Source organism: Mugil cephalus, chromosome 3, assembly GCF_022458985.1.
Source record: "Mugil cephalus isolate CIBA_MC_2020 chromosome 3, CIBA_Mcephalus_1.1, whole genome shotgun sequence".
In the NCBI taxonomy this organism is placed as follows: Eukaryota; Metazoa; Chordata; class Actinopteri; order Mugiliformes; family Mugilidae; genus Mugil; species Mugil cephalus.
Window position 1 is genome coordinate 29,939,223 of NC_061772.1, and position 16,079 is coordinate 29,955,301.

Genomic DNA, 16,079 nt, shown 5'->3' on the forward strand with positions numbered 1-16,079 from the left:
GATGCTGCTTTAAACTACAATGATCTATTTAGGTAAATGTCATATGTTCTGTAGTATTATTGAGGGAACCCCAGTGACCCCCTCATAGATAACAAGTAGGAATCAGATCTACACTGTGTATTTGTTACTCATTCTAGACTTTAAATGTTTGGTGCTTCATCTGTGCTGTGAACCCATCAGAAGATGTTGGATAAATCACATATAAAGACCAGAGTTCTGATTTCTTTATTTACAAGAAACACACAGGGTAGAATGAAGCTTTGGCGTCCTCTGGTGGAGCAAAGACAAGCAGCTGCTTCACATGAGCTTTAATTGTGTTAAAACTAATACATGCATTGTGTTTAGATACAAAAAATAACAAATATATAATACGAATTGCATTGAACTCCAATACAGAATTAAAGTGACAGGTAGACAACGTTAAAGATTAATTTAGTTTTCACTGGCTCATCACACACATATACAGCAGAGTATGGACGGTGTTAAAGGTTTCTGACTTATTCATCATGTTATTCTTCTAGTCCATGTCCTGCAGTCACAGTGCTCCTGCATTTTATTTTTATCTGAACTTCTTCAAAAGTGGATATTGTCTCTCTTACTTTAAGTTCACATTAAATACAGTTTCAGTCTGTTCTGCTGCATTTATTTCTTCATATGATCCGTGAGGATGAAACTTTCTTTCATTGACAGTTAAATCTTCTTCATATTTCATGTTTGACTTTTATAAATGGACGCTGCAGCGGAGGATCACGTGCAGGAACAGCATCTCGACTGATTACTCCATGATACCAGCGTTGCTGAGGTAAACTTCACCGATGGTCAGAGAGTTCATCTGGTCTGTGTATGGAGCTCCAGATCCAGTCTGCTGGATGAACTGCTGCAGGTTACACTGTCTCAGCTCCTTGTTCAGATCCTCGAGGGTCTCCCGTCTGTCCTGGAAGACACAGAGGACGTCAGATTCCAGAAAGTCTTTTATATCCAGTCTCTATATCCAGACTTATACCTCTTACTCTTCTAATGTTGCCTAAAAACTTGAAAACTCTGAAAGTAGTCGCCAACAGATGTAATATGTCCTTTAGACATAGAGTATCCTCAAGTTGCAGTTTACACCCACTCATATAATGTATGTAGTGACAACTCTGAATATTATAATGTCACAGTAAGGCTGACCTTTGACCTCTTAGGTCATTATATTACAAAAATGATCCTACTAGACATCTGTGAGAAAGTTTGTCCTGATTACAGATCTTCTTATGATTTGTTTAGAGCTTTGAAATTCAACCAGGAAACCCTGATGTGTTTGACTCAAATTCAAGAGATATGTTCACAAGAAAAACCTAAACAGACACAACTAGAAAAAATACAGTTCCCACCCAAATAATCAAACCATGTTTTTATTTACGAGGTGTTTCTAAAGTTAAACATGTACAGGCTGGAGATTAGAGGTTGGATGCACTGAGGAGACTGAACATTACTCAGAGACCGACTTTACTTTACAGAGATTATTTACATTATTAGATCGTTAAGATTGTTAAGATTCTGTTCGTATATAGAATTACTAAAATTCAACAGGAAACAATGTGTTTTGTAAGAAAATTAGATCATTTACTTTCTTCTATCTCAATTTTAATACAAGGCATAGAAATATTAAATCATAAGATGAGTCTTTTACTGTAAAAAAACAAATATTTGATGACATCAGATACCATGAAATCATGTCTGCCACATTGTGCAGGTCATGATCTGAGGTAAAAATCTGATTCAAATAATTAAAATAAATGTTATTTGGTCATTTTAACCATTATAATGTGAGGATTATTTGTTTTAAATGCTAAAATTCATTTGTCACCATACACCAACTATATGTGAATATGGACATGAAATGTATGTATACTTTGATTTCCAAAAAACAAGGCTTCTCTGGGATTTTTTTTTTACAAGTTTCAATTAGTAAATAAAAAATACTTCCAGGAAAAAAAATGAATTTTAGAGTCTGTAGTAGACTAAGTTTTAGAGATAAACTTGTTGAAGCTGAATTGTTCTTTAAGCAAAGTCACAGTCTGAAATGTGTCTGTTCGGGTTGGGGTTGGGGCTAGGGCTTAGGGTTAGGGTTAGGGTTAGGGTTAGGGTTAGGTTTACATTCTGGTGTGACCAAGCCCTTTGAAGGAATACAGGATAATGGAGTTATACCTTTACCCTTTTCTCTGCAGACTGTAGCGCCCTCTCTGTCTTTGACAACGTTGCATCCAGTTCCTCTCCCAGCTGCAGGCGGTTGTGAAGCTCCTGGTTCAGGGACCTCAGTGCTTCCTCTGGTAGCGGAGTCCCTAGTTGAGGACTCTGTCTGTGGGCTCTGAGCTGCAGGTCCTTTTCCAGATGTGCAGAATGGGTTTGGATTTCCCTCATCTCATAACTTTGCTCCTCCATGGACGAGTGTATCTGTTGCAGACGTCTGTGCACGTCTGTTGATGACAGTGTTGAGAGTTCTTGTTTTAGAGACACCATATTATTAAAACACCCAAAAAGATAGAAAAAGTAAATGTATTTGTTCACGTACCTCGTTCTCTTTCCATCTCAGCCTGGAACTGTTCTTCCAACCTCTCTCCGAGCCTCAGCTCCTCCTCGTTCTGCCTCAGCTGCTGCTCCAGTTCTTCCAGTAGTTCTGGGAGGTTTAGACTCTGACTTGGAACCACAGCAGATGAAATCTTCTGCTCCCATGAGTCCGACTCTCTCTCCAAAGCTTGGAGCTGAATCTCCAGGTCCTCTAGTCTCCTTTGTTGCTGCAGAATCTGATTAAACACATCCTCTTTGTAGGAGTGCGAGGAAAGAGCCTTCACAGAACTAGGAGGAAGCTCAAGGAAAGAGACCGGAGACGTCTGTGGTTCGGGTGAAGCTCTGGGTGAAGGAGACCAGGCCCCGTTTGGTTTAGTCCTCCTGGCTATTGTTGAAGGACCCAGATTGAAGGTCAGAGCCTTTTGTGGCAACTTGTGCTTGATGGGCTCTGGTTCTGACGGTATTAGCAGGGGAAGACGTCTCTTACTGCTCGGTGTGTCTTGTCCCTCACTGAGGCTGGGGCCTGTCCTCCTCAGAATGAACTGGACCTCAGCCGCCAGCTGTCCCAGCTGAGCCAGATGCTGCAGGGGACAGTCATCTGCAACCAAGTGTCTCTCGTTCCCTCGAAGCTTGGAGATGAGAATGTATCGACCTGTCTGACCTGCACGACATAGACACGCATTAATATTTTACAGGAAACAGGAAACAGCAGGACGGGCCTTCAGGGGAGCGCTGAGACAAGTCACTGTTATTTTCATTTCTACAGGGGTGCACGAAAAACTGTTTGACATTTACATTTAGCAAATGGTGGCCCAGAATGTGGATTAATCTGACCCTGAAAATTACCGTTATAAAATATACTTTCTTCATGTGTATCTGACAGCTTCTTATCATAATTAAAATGCACACATTGCTATAAAAGAAGAACTCTATTCAGCTCAGACTATCAAATTATCAATTGTTGAAGCCAGTGTCTCAAAAATGAAGTAAGAATAACAGAAATGTTTATTACTGAATAAAACACATGGACATGAAGGATAACAGACGTACCGATTGATTGTGCAAGAGCTATGACCACATCCTGACAGGGCGTGTTCAGTGACAGGCCGCACACCACTCTGACCACGCCCTCCACCCACACCTTCAGCTCCATGGCCCGGCTCTGCCCCACCTGCAGGGAGGAGGACGGACATGTCAGTAGACTGCACTCATTTCTCACCAATAGGGAAACATGTGGTAGCATGTGTGATATACGTTGATGTGGTGGATCCTGGACAAATGACATGAGGTTATAATAAGTCCTGCATTCATGATGTAATCAGCAAAATGTTGTTGAAATCTCAAATATCAAGGGATTCATGATGGAAAGAACCCATTCAAGGTGTTATTTTATACGTCAGCACAAATGTAACTGGTTAATTATTGCACCAGTTTCAGAAACAGTACCGTATGTACAGAACTGAGTGAAAGGAAGATATATTTGAGTAGCAGCTACAGCTTCAAACACATGTAAATGGAACACGTGCACTAAAGGCTTGCAGCACGAGGATTTAGAATGATAACGTTTCATGAGACTTGATTTCAGTAAGTGGAGGAATGTAGCCAGGCTGCCTTTACCTCAGTGCACCGTAACTCATGACTGCCTGGAATCACAGGTTTTAAGAAGAGAAATGCTCTAAACAATGTGTGCATGTTCTAACTTTGTCACCTCTGTGCTTCAGTCGCTGTTTCAAAAACATATCAGGTGTTGTAATCTGAGAATCATGTGACCAGAGTCAGACTTGTCCTATCAAAATGAACTGGCTCCATGTCACTCAGATAGATCGCTTGACAATTCTTACCTGTTTACTATGACTGAGTCTCATTTATTCCTCATTCACTTTACTGCCAGTAATACAGCTATTCCTTCGTTGGCTTTGAGGGTGTATGTTTGGTTAAATAAAAAAGCATTTGTAGGACACATTGTGGGTGATCTAACAATAAAACACCGCACGTTATACTTTAGAGAAAACAGATCTGGTCACATTAGATATAAAGTTATTTGTCTCATTGGAAGACATTAACGTTCTCACCCTGAATGTTGATCTCTAATCTATCTCTTCGATGAAGCATGAAAGCTAAAGAAACACGTGTGGAAACTCGTCTCACATTTCCACTTCTAGATGGATGAACCAACACCCGACAGTCACACTGAAGAACTTCCTCACATACTCTGGAGGTTTTGCAACAGCAAACAAGAATCCGTCATCTAGGCTGAAATTGAGGGGACGCAAGAAGAGACATCTCTCACACGTCTTTGCTTTCAGTGTTTGTCCCTCCTCCTCTCATTTACATTTGGAAGCAAGAGAAGTGATCTGGAGAGACCAGTTCTCACCTGAAACTGTGTTGATGCCTAAAGAAAAAACGCGGGAAGTACCCGAGTTCATTGACTAGACATTTGGAATGAGCGGTTTCATTTTCAAAACCTCCTCCAGGCTATAGATCATGATTACTGGCTAATCATAAATGTGGAAGGAAAACAAACCTTAAACAAAGGCAGATGGATTTGTCTGAGTTTTCTTGAAGACATGTCATCAGTTATACGAGCAATGCTGCCAGATACAGCGGATGATTTCCAGACCAGAATCTGTGCTAAAATGCTCAGAGAACTACCCAGAAATATAACATTGATGTTTTGTTTAATGCTGAAAACCATCCAGATTTGTTGCTTGAGTGTAATCTGGCATATGAAACAATGCAGCTGAACCATAGCTAACTAACAGACTTACATACAGCTCCTATGAATTCATTTAAAGACATCACGCAGTCCTCTGGAAGGAAGATGGAGGTTATTTACTGGGAGGAAAAGGCAGCTACAAACAACTGTTCCAGACACTACTCGGCATGAGAAGACGGACTATAGCAAAGTTTGTGAGACCCTACCTTGGCAGAACAAGCAAATAAATATTAAGAATAATTAAAAAAAAATATTCAAGACTGCCCAGCTGGGGTGTGAATCTCATCTCCTTCTAATTGTAGGTGAGTATGTGGTCATTAACCCCAGTGATGTGAGTTTCAAGTGAGCACCACCACAAATGTTCCTAATAAAAACCTGAACTTCCCACGTGTCCATTAGGACTGAGAAAATCACTTGGATGAAACGTCTTCCAAAAAGTCCAATTTGTTCCAACTTTTCTTGCAAATATCATGACCTGGATCTCTGACTATTCACAATAAATAAAAGATTTGTTTCAGTAAAACTAATAATTCACCTAGATGGTTCATCTTTAAGTTTCAGTGAAATAATACAGAAACAGGTTATTTTTCTGTCCTTCAGATTAGTGGATATTGAGTTTCCTCAAAGCTGCAGGCATGGTTAGTTTTACACACTTCCCAGCAAATGGCTCATCTGAAATGTAATCTGTCTTAAAATAGTTTACAGTGCCTGGGAGCGTGGCATGATAATAGTTCTGCAGTTGATCACCTGAATACTGATGTCTGACGTAGTGTTGGACATATTTTTAGTGGTAGTACTAGTACTGTATAAAAATCACATATGATAGTTAATGTCAAGGAAATATTTTCTTTATCGGCCAGTTATTCCATCCATTCACCAACTCATTCAGCCATCCATCCATGGTCTGCATTTCTTCTAGTTAACACATTAAAAGTTAAAACATCCTCTCATCCTCAGCTCTTATGGGTTCTCATGGACTCCACTGTACCTGTGCACCTTAGATTTATCCCTCTAAATACAGTTTGATAAACTCATAACATGCTGTCAGCTGTCACGTCTAATATAGAGAGTAGCTTCGGTCCAGCAGTTTTTTTTTTTTTTTTTTAAATTTGAAACAAAAACAAAAACACATATTCAGTCTATTCGACCTGAGCATTTTCAGGACTGTGGGACGTTCAAAGATTAGCTTAGCATAGCAGGTGTTTGAGTGTGAAGCATGTGAAGTGTTTTCGTGTGTTTGCTGGAGTAGACACTCAGGTTTGCTCAGGCAGGAATGTGGCACAACACGCTGACATTCCTGCAAGACACAGGCTCCGCCCACACATACCTCCACTCTCTGTTTACTGGATTCCACTGTTCTACATCAGTTTCAGTATCTGCATCAGTGAGGAAATAAATAATTAAGCTTTTCAGTCCCCAAAGCCTGAGAGACGACCGCGACTGAAAGGACTTCCTCATATGGATACCGTCTGCAGTTCATACATTCTCATGCTCATTACTTTGTTGTGTAATACTACTATGTCACTTTAACTGCAATGTCACTTTTAATTTTAATTTTTAACCACGCCTCACTTTATTTATTTATTTGTCATACTTTATCTGCTGTTTTACAGTTTTTTTACATATTGGTTGTGATATTATTTTACACAATTCATCTCTCTCCTGTTACTGGCAGCAGGCCTGCCACTGTATGTGTTATTATTTTATTCTCCTGCTCTTATTTTATGTACTGGTCTTTGCCCTCCTAATTGTCCTTCAGGGATAAATAGAGTTTTTTTCTGATTCTGATACATACGATCAGAGACCTGTGAACATACTCTATTTTATTTAATTTTCTCTTAATATAAGCTTAAACTACCAGATTTTTTTTGTCTATGTATTGCTTTCTGTACAATAGAATAATATTCTAAACTCTGTACTCACAAATATAGAGCTCATTTCTTTTACAACTTCTGAAACTTCAATACTCACTGTTGAGATGGATTTTATGCACAATATCAGTGTTTAGTTTTGCATTCATTTCATTTTGGGACTGATGAGATGGATTTTAAGCAAAATGTTGATGTTTATTTTTAAATTAATTTGTTTTTGCTTGTTAATATCTACACCGGTGTTTGCATGTGACACTATATCTGACTGTTGAGAAAAGAATCATAACCACTTCACATTAATGACTTCGCTTACAGTTAATATAATACGATGGCCGCCTCTGTATTAGGAAAAGTAATGATACAAATAACCACGCTGAAGGGTGGTTAGAGCTCTGATGGGAATTTAAACACACTCACCTCGTAGTTCAAGCTTCTCTCGGTTTCATTGATGCTTCCTTGTAATTCTCTCTGTTGTGAGTCCAGGCCAGTGGACGGCTCAGTGTCTGTGACCTAAACACTCACCTACAGCCAGGGAGGAGGAGGAGGAGGAGGAGGAGGAGGAGGAGGAGTGAAGCTGTGGAATGCAGATCTTCTGGTTGTTCTGCAGGAAATACTGCATGATGTCACCCTGGGAGGTAATTAACCTCATTCACTAAAATACAATTAAGGGACATGCATTTCCCTCCACATTCATCTCTAGTTATTTAATGTTTACTCCTTTGCATTCTTCTTTGATATTGATTGTACTTTGAAAGCAATGACTTTCTTTAAAACGTAAACTGGGCGTGCTGAGACCCAGAGTTACTGCCATCACAACGCAGAGTACCGACCACTAGACAATCACAGCCACGACCACTAGAACTGAACAGTGAACAGAATTCACTAATAAAAACAAAAACTGAATTTTACCCCTTTCTTCATTAGTCGTTTTGATTTGATATTCTCTCTTCTAAAACTTGCCAAACAGTTTTACTAAAGTTTTGACACGTGAGACACAAGAAACTCTCCCATGCATTTAACCACTTCACTCTGTGGTACTTATACATTCAGTTCTTTTTGTTTTGTCCCTGTCTGAGTCTGGGCTCCTCCCACTGTATGACACAGAAACCGAGACTCGTGCAGCCAACCTCATCTTTCTCTATATCTGTGTGTGCGGTCTTGTGTTTATTACGTTGTGGGGGCATATTGTTCATGAAACACCAACACTATGAGGTCATTTAATTGTTACTGATCACCACAACATTTTCAAGATTAAAACCTGTTAAGACCTAGTTTTAGGGTAAATGTTACAATAGTTAGTAATGGTTAGGGTTAGGCAGTTCAGATTTAGAAAAAGCCAAAAACAAAACACGTGAAGCTCCCCCTGGTGGCCGGCTGCAGTATAAGTCAAAAGCTCTGGGCAAAACAAAACACTAAAGTACACACCAAATAACTGCTTTTCAGTGCTTTCTGTCATTTTTGGTAGTTTATATAATTATAATTTATGTCCAAATGTTCAGTTTAGTTTTAGTTAGTTTGAGAATATAGAAAGAGGAGGACATCAACATGTTTATCATTTGCCATTCCAACCTCTCCAGGAATAAGTCATATAGGACAGTGAGAGTAAAATTAAATAAAACAAAAACAATAGTCATGATAAAATTTGTTAGAAGTGGTCAGAAACACAACATTGCTCATAAATTGGGGTCCACCAGGAATAAAGGAGGGTTTGTGATTTTTATAGCACTAACTATACTAAATTTACTAACCTTGGTTAAGCAATTGAATTAGGGACATTCTGGCCGTGGAGGCTTCTCGTTCTCTCTTACTTGCTGTGAAACAGTGACTAACCAACCATGTAACGTTCATTCTCCTCAGTGCGACCGACTTCTAATAAAAAGCTCATTGACTGCTGCTGCTGTCATACATGTTCAACTTTAGAAACACCTCATGAATAAAACACTCAAAGTCAAAGAGAGTTAAAGTTCATGTGCAACAGCTGCTTGTCTTTACTCCACCAGAGGACGCCAAAGCTTCATTCTAGCGTGAGTTGTAATAACAGTTAGCATACGCAATGAAAGTGAATAATAACATTAACGCTACATGATAAAAATCTGAAGTGAAGGTAAAATTGATAAATATAACCACATTACTGACTGCGTTGTTTATCTCTGCATTTATCTCTTGTGTTATGTGTTCTCAGTTTCTCTTCAAGAGATGAAACTGAGTTTTCATCTCAGAGTCATTTCAGAGTCTTGTACTGAAGATATCAAACTTATGCTGGAAAGGAAAGGAGTGGACAGTGAAGCAAAAATTACTTCTGAACACAAGAGATAAAAAGGAGTTTAGAAGAGGGGAGTGAAGAACAGAGCAGTAAAGACAGCAGAGGTGTCAGCCAGCATCGAATGTCAGATAATAAAATGAACTTCTTGTTTGGTTGTTTTTCAGTTCTGAAGTTTATGAGATGTCATTCAGGATTACATGCACTGCAAGATCATTTTTATTTGAATATAATGCTTATGATCAGTTTTAACACCTTTTTTGTTTCACATTTTCTTTTTTCACACCTTTTTCAGGACAACACCTTTGTCTAGATAAAGTTGCTATGTATTTTCTGTATCAGCAATAAAAAAAGAAAAACAAACAAACAAAAAAAAAAAAAAACAGAACTTTGGGCATACATCTTTCCTCCCTCTGGGCTAAGCCTCGGATCTCTCATAATCCTAGATCTGCCCCTGCTTTTAACAGTATTTTCTCTCCTACAGAGAGCACAGAGAGATAAAGGTTCGAGACGTCAGACCAGGCCCAGACGTAGACGAACAACTAAAGCCAAGACTGAATGCAGGATGGAGAGGTTCAGAGAATGTGCAGTAAAAGGTGTGGAGGGGGACGAGGTCATCATGGGTGACTTTGTAGAAGGACAGCATGCCAGCAGGACAGTCCAGATACACTGCTATTCTGTGAGACACCGAGTAGGAGCAGAGTGGAGCATTGATTTTTTCATTATCATGATGAAAGGAGTAAAAACGATCGAAGCAGTGCAGACTCCAGGACTGATCATTCCCTCCAAGCTTGCACTCATTCCCATCTCCTTTCCTCCTGATTCCTCTGTAAGTCACTGCAACATGAACATCACCTCTACACTCCACTTCCCAGTAGGAGCGATCACTCAAAGCTTCTGTACACAGCACCTGAGGCCAAAAGTCAAACCTCTCTGGGTGATCAGGATGTGGCTGCAGCTCTCTACTTATCACCCTCCTGTTGTCTTCAGTCAGATAGAGGTTTCTGTGTGCTGTGTTTGGGTCCAGTGAGACTTCACAGGCATCTGATGTAGAGAAGATGCAATACAGCAACAGTCTGTGGTAATTTGGTTATGGTTCGTTTAAACAATAGTTTTTGCCCACTCACTTTTCACTATTAAATAAAATTACAATAAGTGAGTGGGGAAAAAAACATTGTTCTGTCATCCATGTGCTGCAAGGAGTTATAGACAGTTAGACACGAGGGATGGAGTTCTCATGAAGTAAACCTTAAACATACTCACACTTCCTGATGCCAGGTATTAGTCTCTGCACTCCACAGTTGTCCATCCTGGAATAAAACAGTGAAAGTCAAAGTCAAAGAGTCCTCCACTGTACACTAGAAACAGTATCCCTCAGTCCTGTTAATATGCCCCTTCAAACATTACACCACACATTCTATGATTTTCATGTTCTCTTTTCCTTCCTCAGTGAATGGAGGCTATTCCTGCTTCTCAATTTCCTCATCTCTTCTACTTTCACATAGGTCTGGGTGGTTTACCGGTTCATGCGGAATTTTTTTCTTTTTTCTATGAAAGCATACCGGTGTATTTGATTAAACAGCGATCAGAACGCTGACCTGCAAGACACTATTTCAGACCAGACCGTTTTCAATGTAGCGCTTTTAAACATGCATCGTATAACTGCAGGGTGTGGTGAAAATGGAAAGATCCAAAAAAAATGAAGTGGAACAAGTAGAAGACAAAAAAAAGATGTTGTGTCCGTTGTTTGTTTTTTAGGGCAACCAGATGCAGCGCCATCTTATAGGGTGGGAAATGATGACAAAATAAGTGCCCACAGCCCAATTAGAGCCCACACAAAGCCCCAGTAGCATCTATGACTAAATTATTATACATTAACCTATAACTCATATATATTCATACTAAAGAATCTGAGCTAAAACAAAGCCACACAGTCACGCAATATTTTAATAACTTCAATAAGCTCTTTGGCCCCTTCTTAAAAATGGTTTGGTCCACGGTTTGTTCTTGCTCCTGTGAATTAAGTGAGCGCAAGCGAGTGAACTTCTGCAGGCAGAGATGAAGATCAGTTAAGATTATGACCCCTAAAAAACACAAATCTGGACACTAGACAAGACTTGAGAGGAAGGCCAGGAGTAGGAGCAGCAGAGCAGAGAATGAATTAAATGATGACGCATTCAAGTTCTACTTGGATATTATGATCATCAGGCAAGGGTCAATTACTTTGCCATGATGTGTTCAAATGTCAGTCTATTGCATCAATTCCTCTCTCAGCCAATAGGATATGTTGTGAACCCGATTATGCATGAAGAAAAAAAAAAACTGTGATACCGTCAGAATTTTGAAAAAAAAACCATGATACAAATTTTTGGTCATACCACCCAGCTCTACTCTCAAACACTGTCGCATACTCAAGTCTAAAGATTGATTCGTTTGCATTATGAACCGGTCCTGCAGCTCTTCTCCTCCTGATCTCCACCTTTTTCTACTCGATTTAGGAAACTTTATTTCTCTTGGACTCACACGTGTATAAAATCTAGCCCCTGTCATGCCCTCTGCCCCATTGTCTGTCTGTTCCTCTCACACTCTGTTTGATTGCAGGATTGGTGCCTGGTGTGCTGGGGTTGGGTCTCCAGCCTGTCTAGTTTGTCCCCTGCTATTCTGCCCGGTATAAGCACCAGCTTCAAACCTCCACACCTGACTCAGTTCATACTGTCAGTTTCCTTCAAGCCGCTACTTATTCTGCCTTGTATCTTTTGCCTTGATACTTATTTACTGATTTTTCACATACCCAGCCTGATCCCAGCCCACACCACCAATTCCGCATCCAGTCGGCATTTTATTTGTGAAGCACTTCACCCACTTGTTACCCAAGTCGAGCCACCCACTCCACTCAACCATTCCCCATCACTCCACTCAGCCATTCCCCATCCTGGTTCCCATATTTCAACCTTTGACTAATAATATAATAAATCACCTTAACCTGCCTTTGTCACGTTCTCTGCCTTGAGTCCCCACCTAACTCATTACACAAACATGAAAGAATGGATGGCTCTCAGGAGCTCAGTGAATTCCAATAATAATAAGTCCAGTGGTGAAATATTCTTGTGACTAAATTTTGCACAGTCAAAAGGTGTTTTGTGCTCAGAGGTTGCCAACTTTCTGCAGAGTCAATGACTCCACAGTGTAGAGAGCTTCATGGAATGGGTTTCCATGGCCCAGCAGCTGCATCCAAGCCATACATCACCAAGTGCAATGCAAAGCATGGGATACAGTGGTAGAAAGCACCACCACTGGAATCTACAGTAGTGCAGACGTGGCAATCTTGTAGACCAATCTGGGGTTGGATGTTTACAAGGATATTCAATTGGTAAATGAATAGACATTAATATAGTTCATTGGACAGTTGATGAGAGAAATAAGAGAGAATACCCAACTAAGACAATCTGAAACCCAGAGACTTTAGCTGAGAGGCTATGAGTATGAACTGACCACAATGTCATGTTAATGTCCTCTTAGTTGTTTGTCAGGGACAGATCTTTATTTTTTGTTCATGCTCTGGTTAAATAAACATTTTTAACAAAGAGATCTGTAAGATTGAGGTAGTCCTATACCTGAGTTTGTCCAGTTTCCACTGTTGATCTTTCAGTCCAGCAGAAAGCTGCTCCTTTCCTGAGTCTTCTGGATGGTTGAAGCTCAAGTCCAACTCTCGCAGATGGACAGGGTTGGAACTGAGGGCTGAGGCCAAAGAAGCACAGCCATCCTTTGTGATCAGACAGCCAGACATTCTGCAAACATCAAGGTTAATGTGGCTGGATTTTTGACAAAATAATATTTAGTTGAGGTGGAGCAGTCTTTATTCATTTGAATAATATTGTCAGCTTTGACTCATTAATTAGATTATTATTTGTCGAAATCTGATGCTTTGATTCTACCAGTTCTTGGCGCTATACGAGGCTATAAAGGCAACTCCCAATGCAGACTAACTCTGAAATTCAATATCAGTCACAATCTATTGAATCAGTGAATAGTATATAGTAGTTATACCTGATTGGCGCCCTTAATGCAGTAACCTCAATATATTGACGACTCTATAATTATGCTAATCCTGGATCCTGGAGCTAATCCCCAGCTGATCCCTTCAGAACAATACAGCTGCAACAGCTACATTAAAATAATTTCACAGCCTCATTGTCAACTTACTGATGCCCTCCACACATGTGAATCCTAACCTGAGTGTTTCCAGAGTACAGCACAGACTCCCCAGTCCACCACAGAGAAGCTTCACTCCTGAATCCTGCAGGTCATTGTTACTCAGGTCCAACTCTTTCAAACATGAGGATTGGGAGCTCAGAACTGAAGCCAAATGTTCACAGCTTCTCTCTGACAGGTTACAACATGTCAGCCTGAGGAGAGATGGGATCAGTCAATCTTAAAAGTAAATTAATAAATAAAATGAATATTTAATACCATGCAAGATAATCAGTTGCATCCAACCTGAGTTTCTCCAGTTTACAATGTGGACTTTTCAGCGCAGCACAGAGATGGTCCACGCCTGAATCCTGCAGGTCATTGTTACTCAGGTCCAACTCTTTCACATTTGCAGCCTGGGACTTGAGAACTAAAGCTAGAGTGTCACAGCTTCTCGGTGAAAGATTACAGCCATTCAACCTTATCAGCAAACAGAAATGTATTTATGTAGTTTTTGTAGAACAGACTGCATGTAAATAAATATGATTTTTCATTTGAGTGGGTTTGTTTCTACTTACAGTGCTTTAGCGGAGGCTTTGAGCAATGGCAGCAGCCCCAGAAGTGCTTTCTCTGAAGCACAGTATTTCTTCAGGTCAAACACATTCAAATCATCTTCTGAAGACTGTATGATGTAGACCAGAGCCGACCACTGATCAGGAGAGAGTCTGTTTGAGAAGAGACTTCCTGATCTCAAGTGTTGTTGTATCTCTGCTACTATAGACGAGTTCCTCAGCTCGCTCAAGCAGTGGAACAAATTGATGCTTTTCTCTGGACTGGAATTCTCCCTTATCACCTTCTTGATGTAGTCGGCAGTTTTTTTCTGTTCTTCCCTACTTCCTGTCTGTGTCAGTAGGCCTCGTAGAAGAGTCTGATTTGTCGGCAGGGAAAGACCCAGGAGGAAGCGGACGAATAAGTCCAGGTGTCCATTTGGACTCTGCAAGGCCTGGTCTACAGCACATTTATGAAGGTCTGTCAGTGTACATTCCTTCTGAAAAGATTTCTGATCTGACAGCGGATTGACACCAGCGTTGATGAAGGTCAGATGAACATAAAGAGCAGCCAGAAACTCCTGAACACTCAGATGGACGAAGCAGAACACCTTGTCCTGGTACAGGCCTCTCTCCTCTTTAAAGATCTGTGTGAACACTCCTGAGCACATCGAGGCTGCTCTGATATCGATGCCACACTCAGTCAAGTCTGATTCATAGAAGATCAGGTTTCCTTTCAGCAGTTGATCAAAAGCCAGTTTTCCCAGAGACTTAATCATATTCCTGTTCTCTGGACTCCAGTGTGGATCTGTCTCAGCTCCTCCATCATACCTGACCTTCTTGACTTTGGCCTGAACCACCAGGAAGTGGATGTACATCTCAGTCAGGGTCTTGGGCAGCTTTCCTCCCTCTCTGGTTTCCAACACATCCTCCAGAACTGTAGCAGTGATCCAGCAGAAGACTGGGATGTGACACATGATGTGGAGGCTTCGTGATGTCTTGATGTGGGAGATGATCCTGCTGGCCTGCTCCTCATCTCTGAACCTCTTCCTGAAGTACACCTCTTTCTGGGGGTCAGTGAACCCTCTGACCTCTGTCACCATGTCAACACACTCAGGAGGGATCTGATTGGCTGCTGCACGTCGTGTGGTTATCCAGAGGCGAGCAGAGGGAAGCAGTTTCCCCCTGATGAGGTTTGTCAGCAGCACATCCACTGAGGTGGACTCTGTAACATCAGTCAGGATCTCAGTGTTGTGGAAGTCCAGAGGAAGTCGACACTCATCCAGACCGTCAAAGATGAACACAACCTGGAAGTCTTCAAAGCTGCAGATTCCTGCTTCTTTGGTTTCAGTGAAGAAGTGATGAACAAGTTCCACCAAGCTGAACTTTCTCTCTTTCACCACATTCAGCTCTCTGAAAGTCAATGGAAATATGAAGAGGATGTCCTGGTTAGCTTTGTCTTCAGCCCAGTCCAGAGTGAACTTCTGTGTTAAGACTGTTTTCCCAATGCCAGCCACTCCCTTTGTCATCACTCTCCTGATTGGTCCATGTCTTTCAGGTGAGGCTTTAAAGAGGTCTTCTTGTCTGATGCTTGTTTCTGGTCTGTTTGACTTCCTTGACGCCACTTCTATGTGCCTGACTTCATGTTCATTATTGACCTCTGCAGTCTCTCCCTCTGTGATGTAGAGCTCTGTGTAGATCTGATTCAGAAGCGCTGGATTTCCAGCTTTAGCAATCCCCTCAAACACACACTGGAACCTCTTCTTCAGATTAGACTTGAGTTGACGTCGACACACTGCTCCTTGAGCTCCTAAGACAAACACCATTCACATGTGGGATAACAAGTACCTTGTCATGTAAAGCATGTACAGCATGAAATCTAATAATACTTTTTAATATTGATTTTAAAGGGTCTACACCTCTAACACTGTTAAAAGACACTT

The 16,079-nt window shown here is 40.8% G+C and overlaps 2 protein-coding genes across 8 annotated transcripts in view; both read right to left on the reverse strand.

Annotated features, from left to right (window-relative positions):
- Window positions 1–209: 209 nt before the first annotated feature.
- On the reverse strand, window positions 210–8,157 carry LOC125004994 (ras association domain-containing protein 7-like). Of its 6 annotated transcripts, none has more exons than XM_047579885.1 (6): window positions 8,047–8,157; window positions 7,555–7,765; window positions 3,601–3,721; window positions 2,555–3,211; window positions 2,197–2,459; window positions 210–929 (listed from the first exon to the last, which is right to left on the reverse strand). In XM_047579885.1, the coding sequence occupies exons 3-6, from the start codon at window positions 3,701–3,703 to the stop codon at window positions 885–887; spliced, it is 1,068 nt and encodes a 355-aa protein (XP_047435841.1). In that variant the 5' UTR covers window positions 3,704–3,721; window positions 7,555–7,765; window positions 8,047–8,157; the 3' UTR covers window positions 210–884. The 6 variants fall into 6 exon arrangements, with proteins under 6 accessions (XP_047435841.1, XP_047435839.1, XP_047435840.1 ...); XM_047579883.1 differs by having other exon boundaries at window positions 210–934; XM_047579884.1 differs by having other exon boundaries at window positions 2,191–2,459.
- Window positions 8,158–9,548: 1,391 nt separating this feature from the next.
- Window positions 9,549–16,079, reverse strand: part of LOC125005220 (NACHT, LRR and PYD domains-containing protein 3-like) — a 203,968-nt gene continuing 197,437 nt past the window's right edge. Inside the window, exons 6-11 of one of the 2 annotated variants that reach the window (XM_047580387.1) lie at window positions 14,167–15,946; window positions 13,895–14,068; window positions 13,630–13,803; window positions 13,012–13,185; window positions 10,661–10,707; window positions 9,549–10,441 (exon numbers count right to left, since the gene is read on the reverse strand). In XM_047580387.1, coding sequence (XP_047436343.1) covers window positions 9,876–10,441; window positions 10,661–10,707; window positions 13,012–13,185; window positions 13,630–13,803; window positions 13,895–14,068; window positions 14,167–15,946 — 2,915 coding nt within the window. In that variant the 3' untranslated portion in view covers window positions 9,549–9,875. The remainder of the gene's footprint in view (window positions 10,442–10,660; window positions 10,708–13,011; window positions 13,186–13,629; window positions 13,804–13,894; window positions 14,069–14,166; window positions 15,947–16,079) is intronic. The other variant, XM_047580388.1, reaches the window with a different exon arrangement.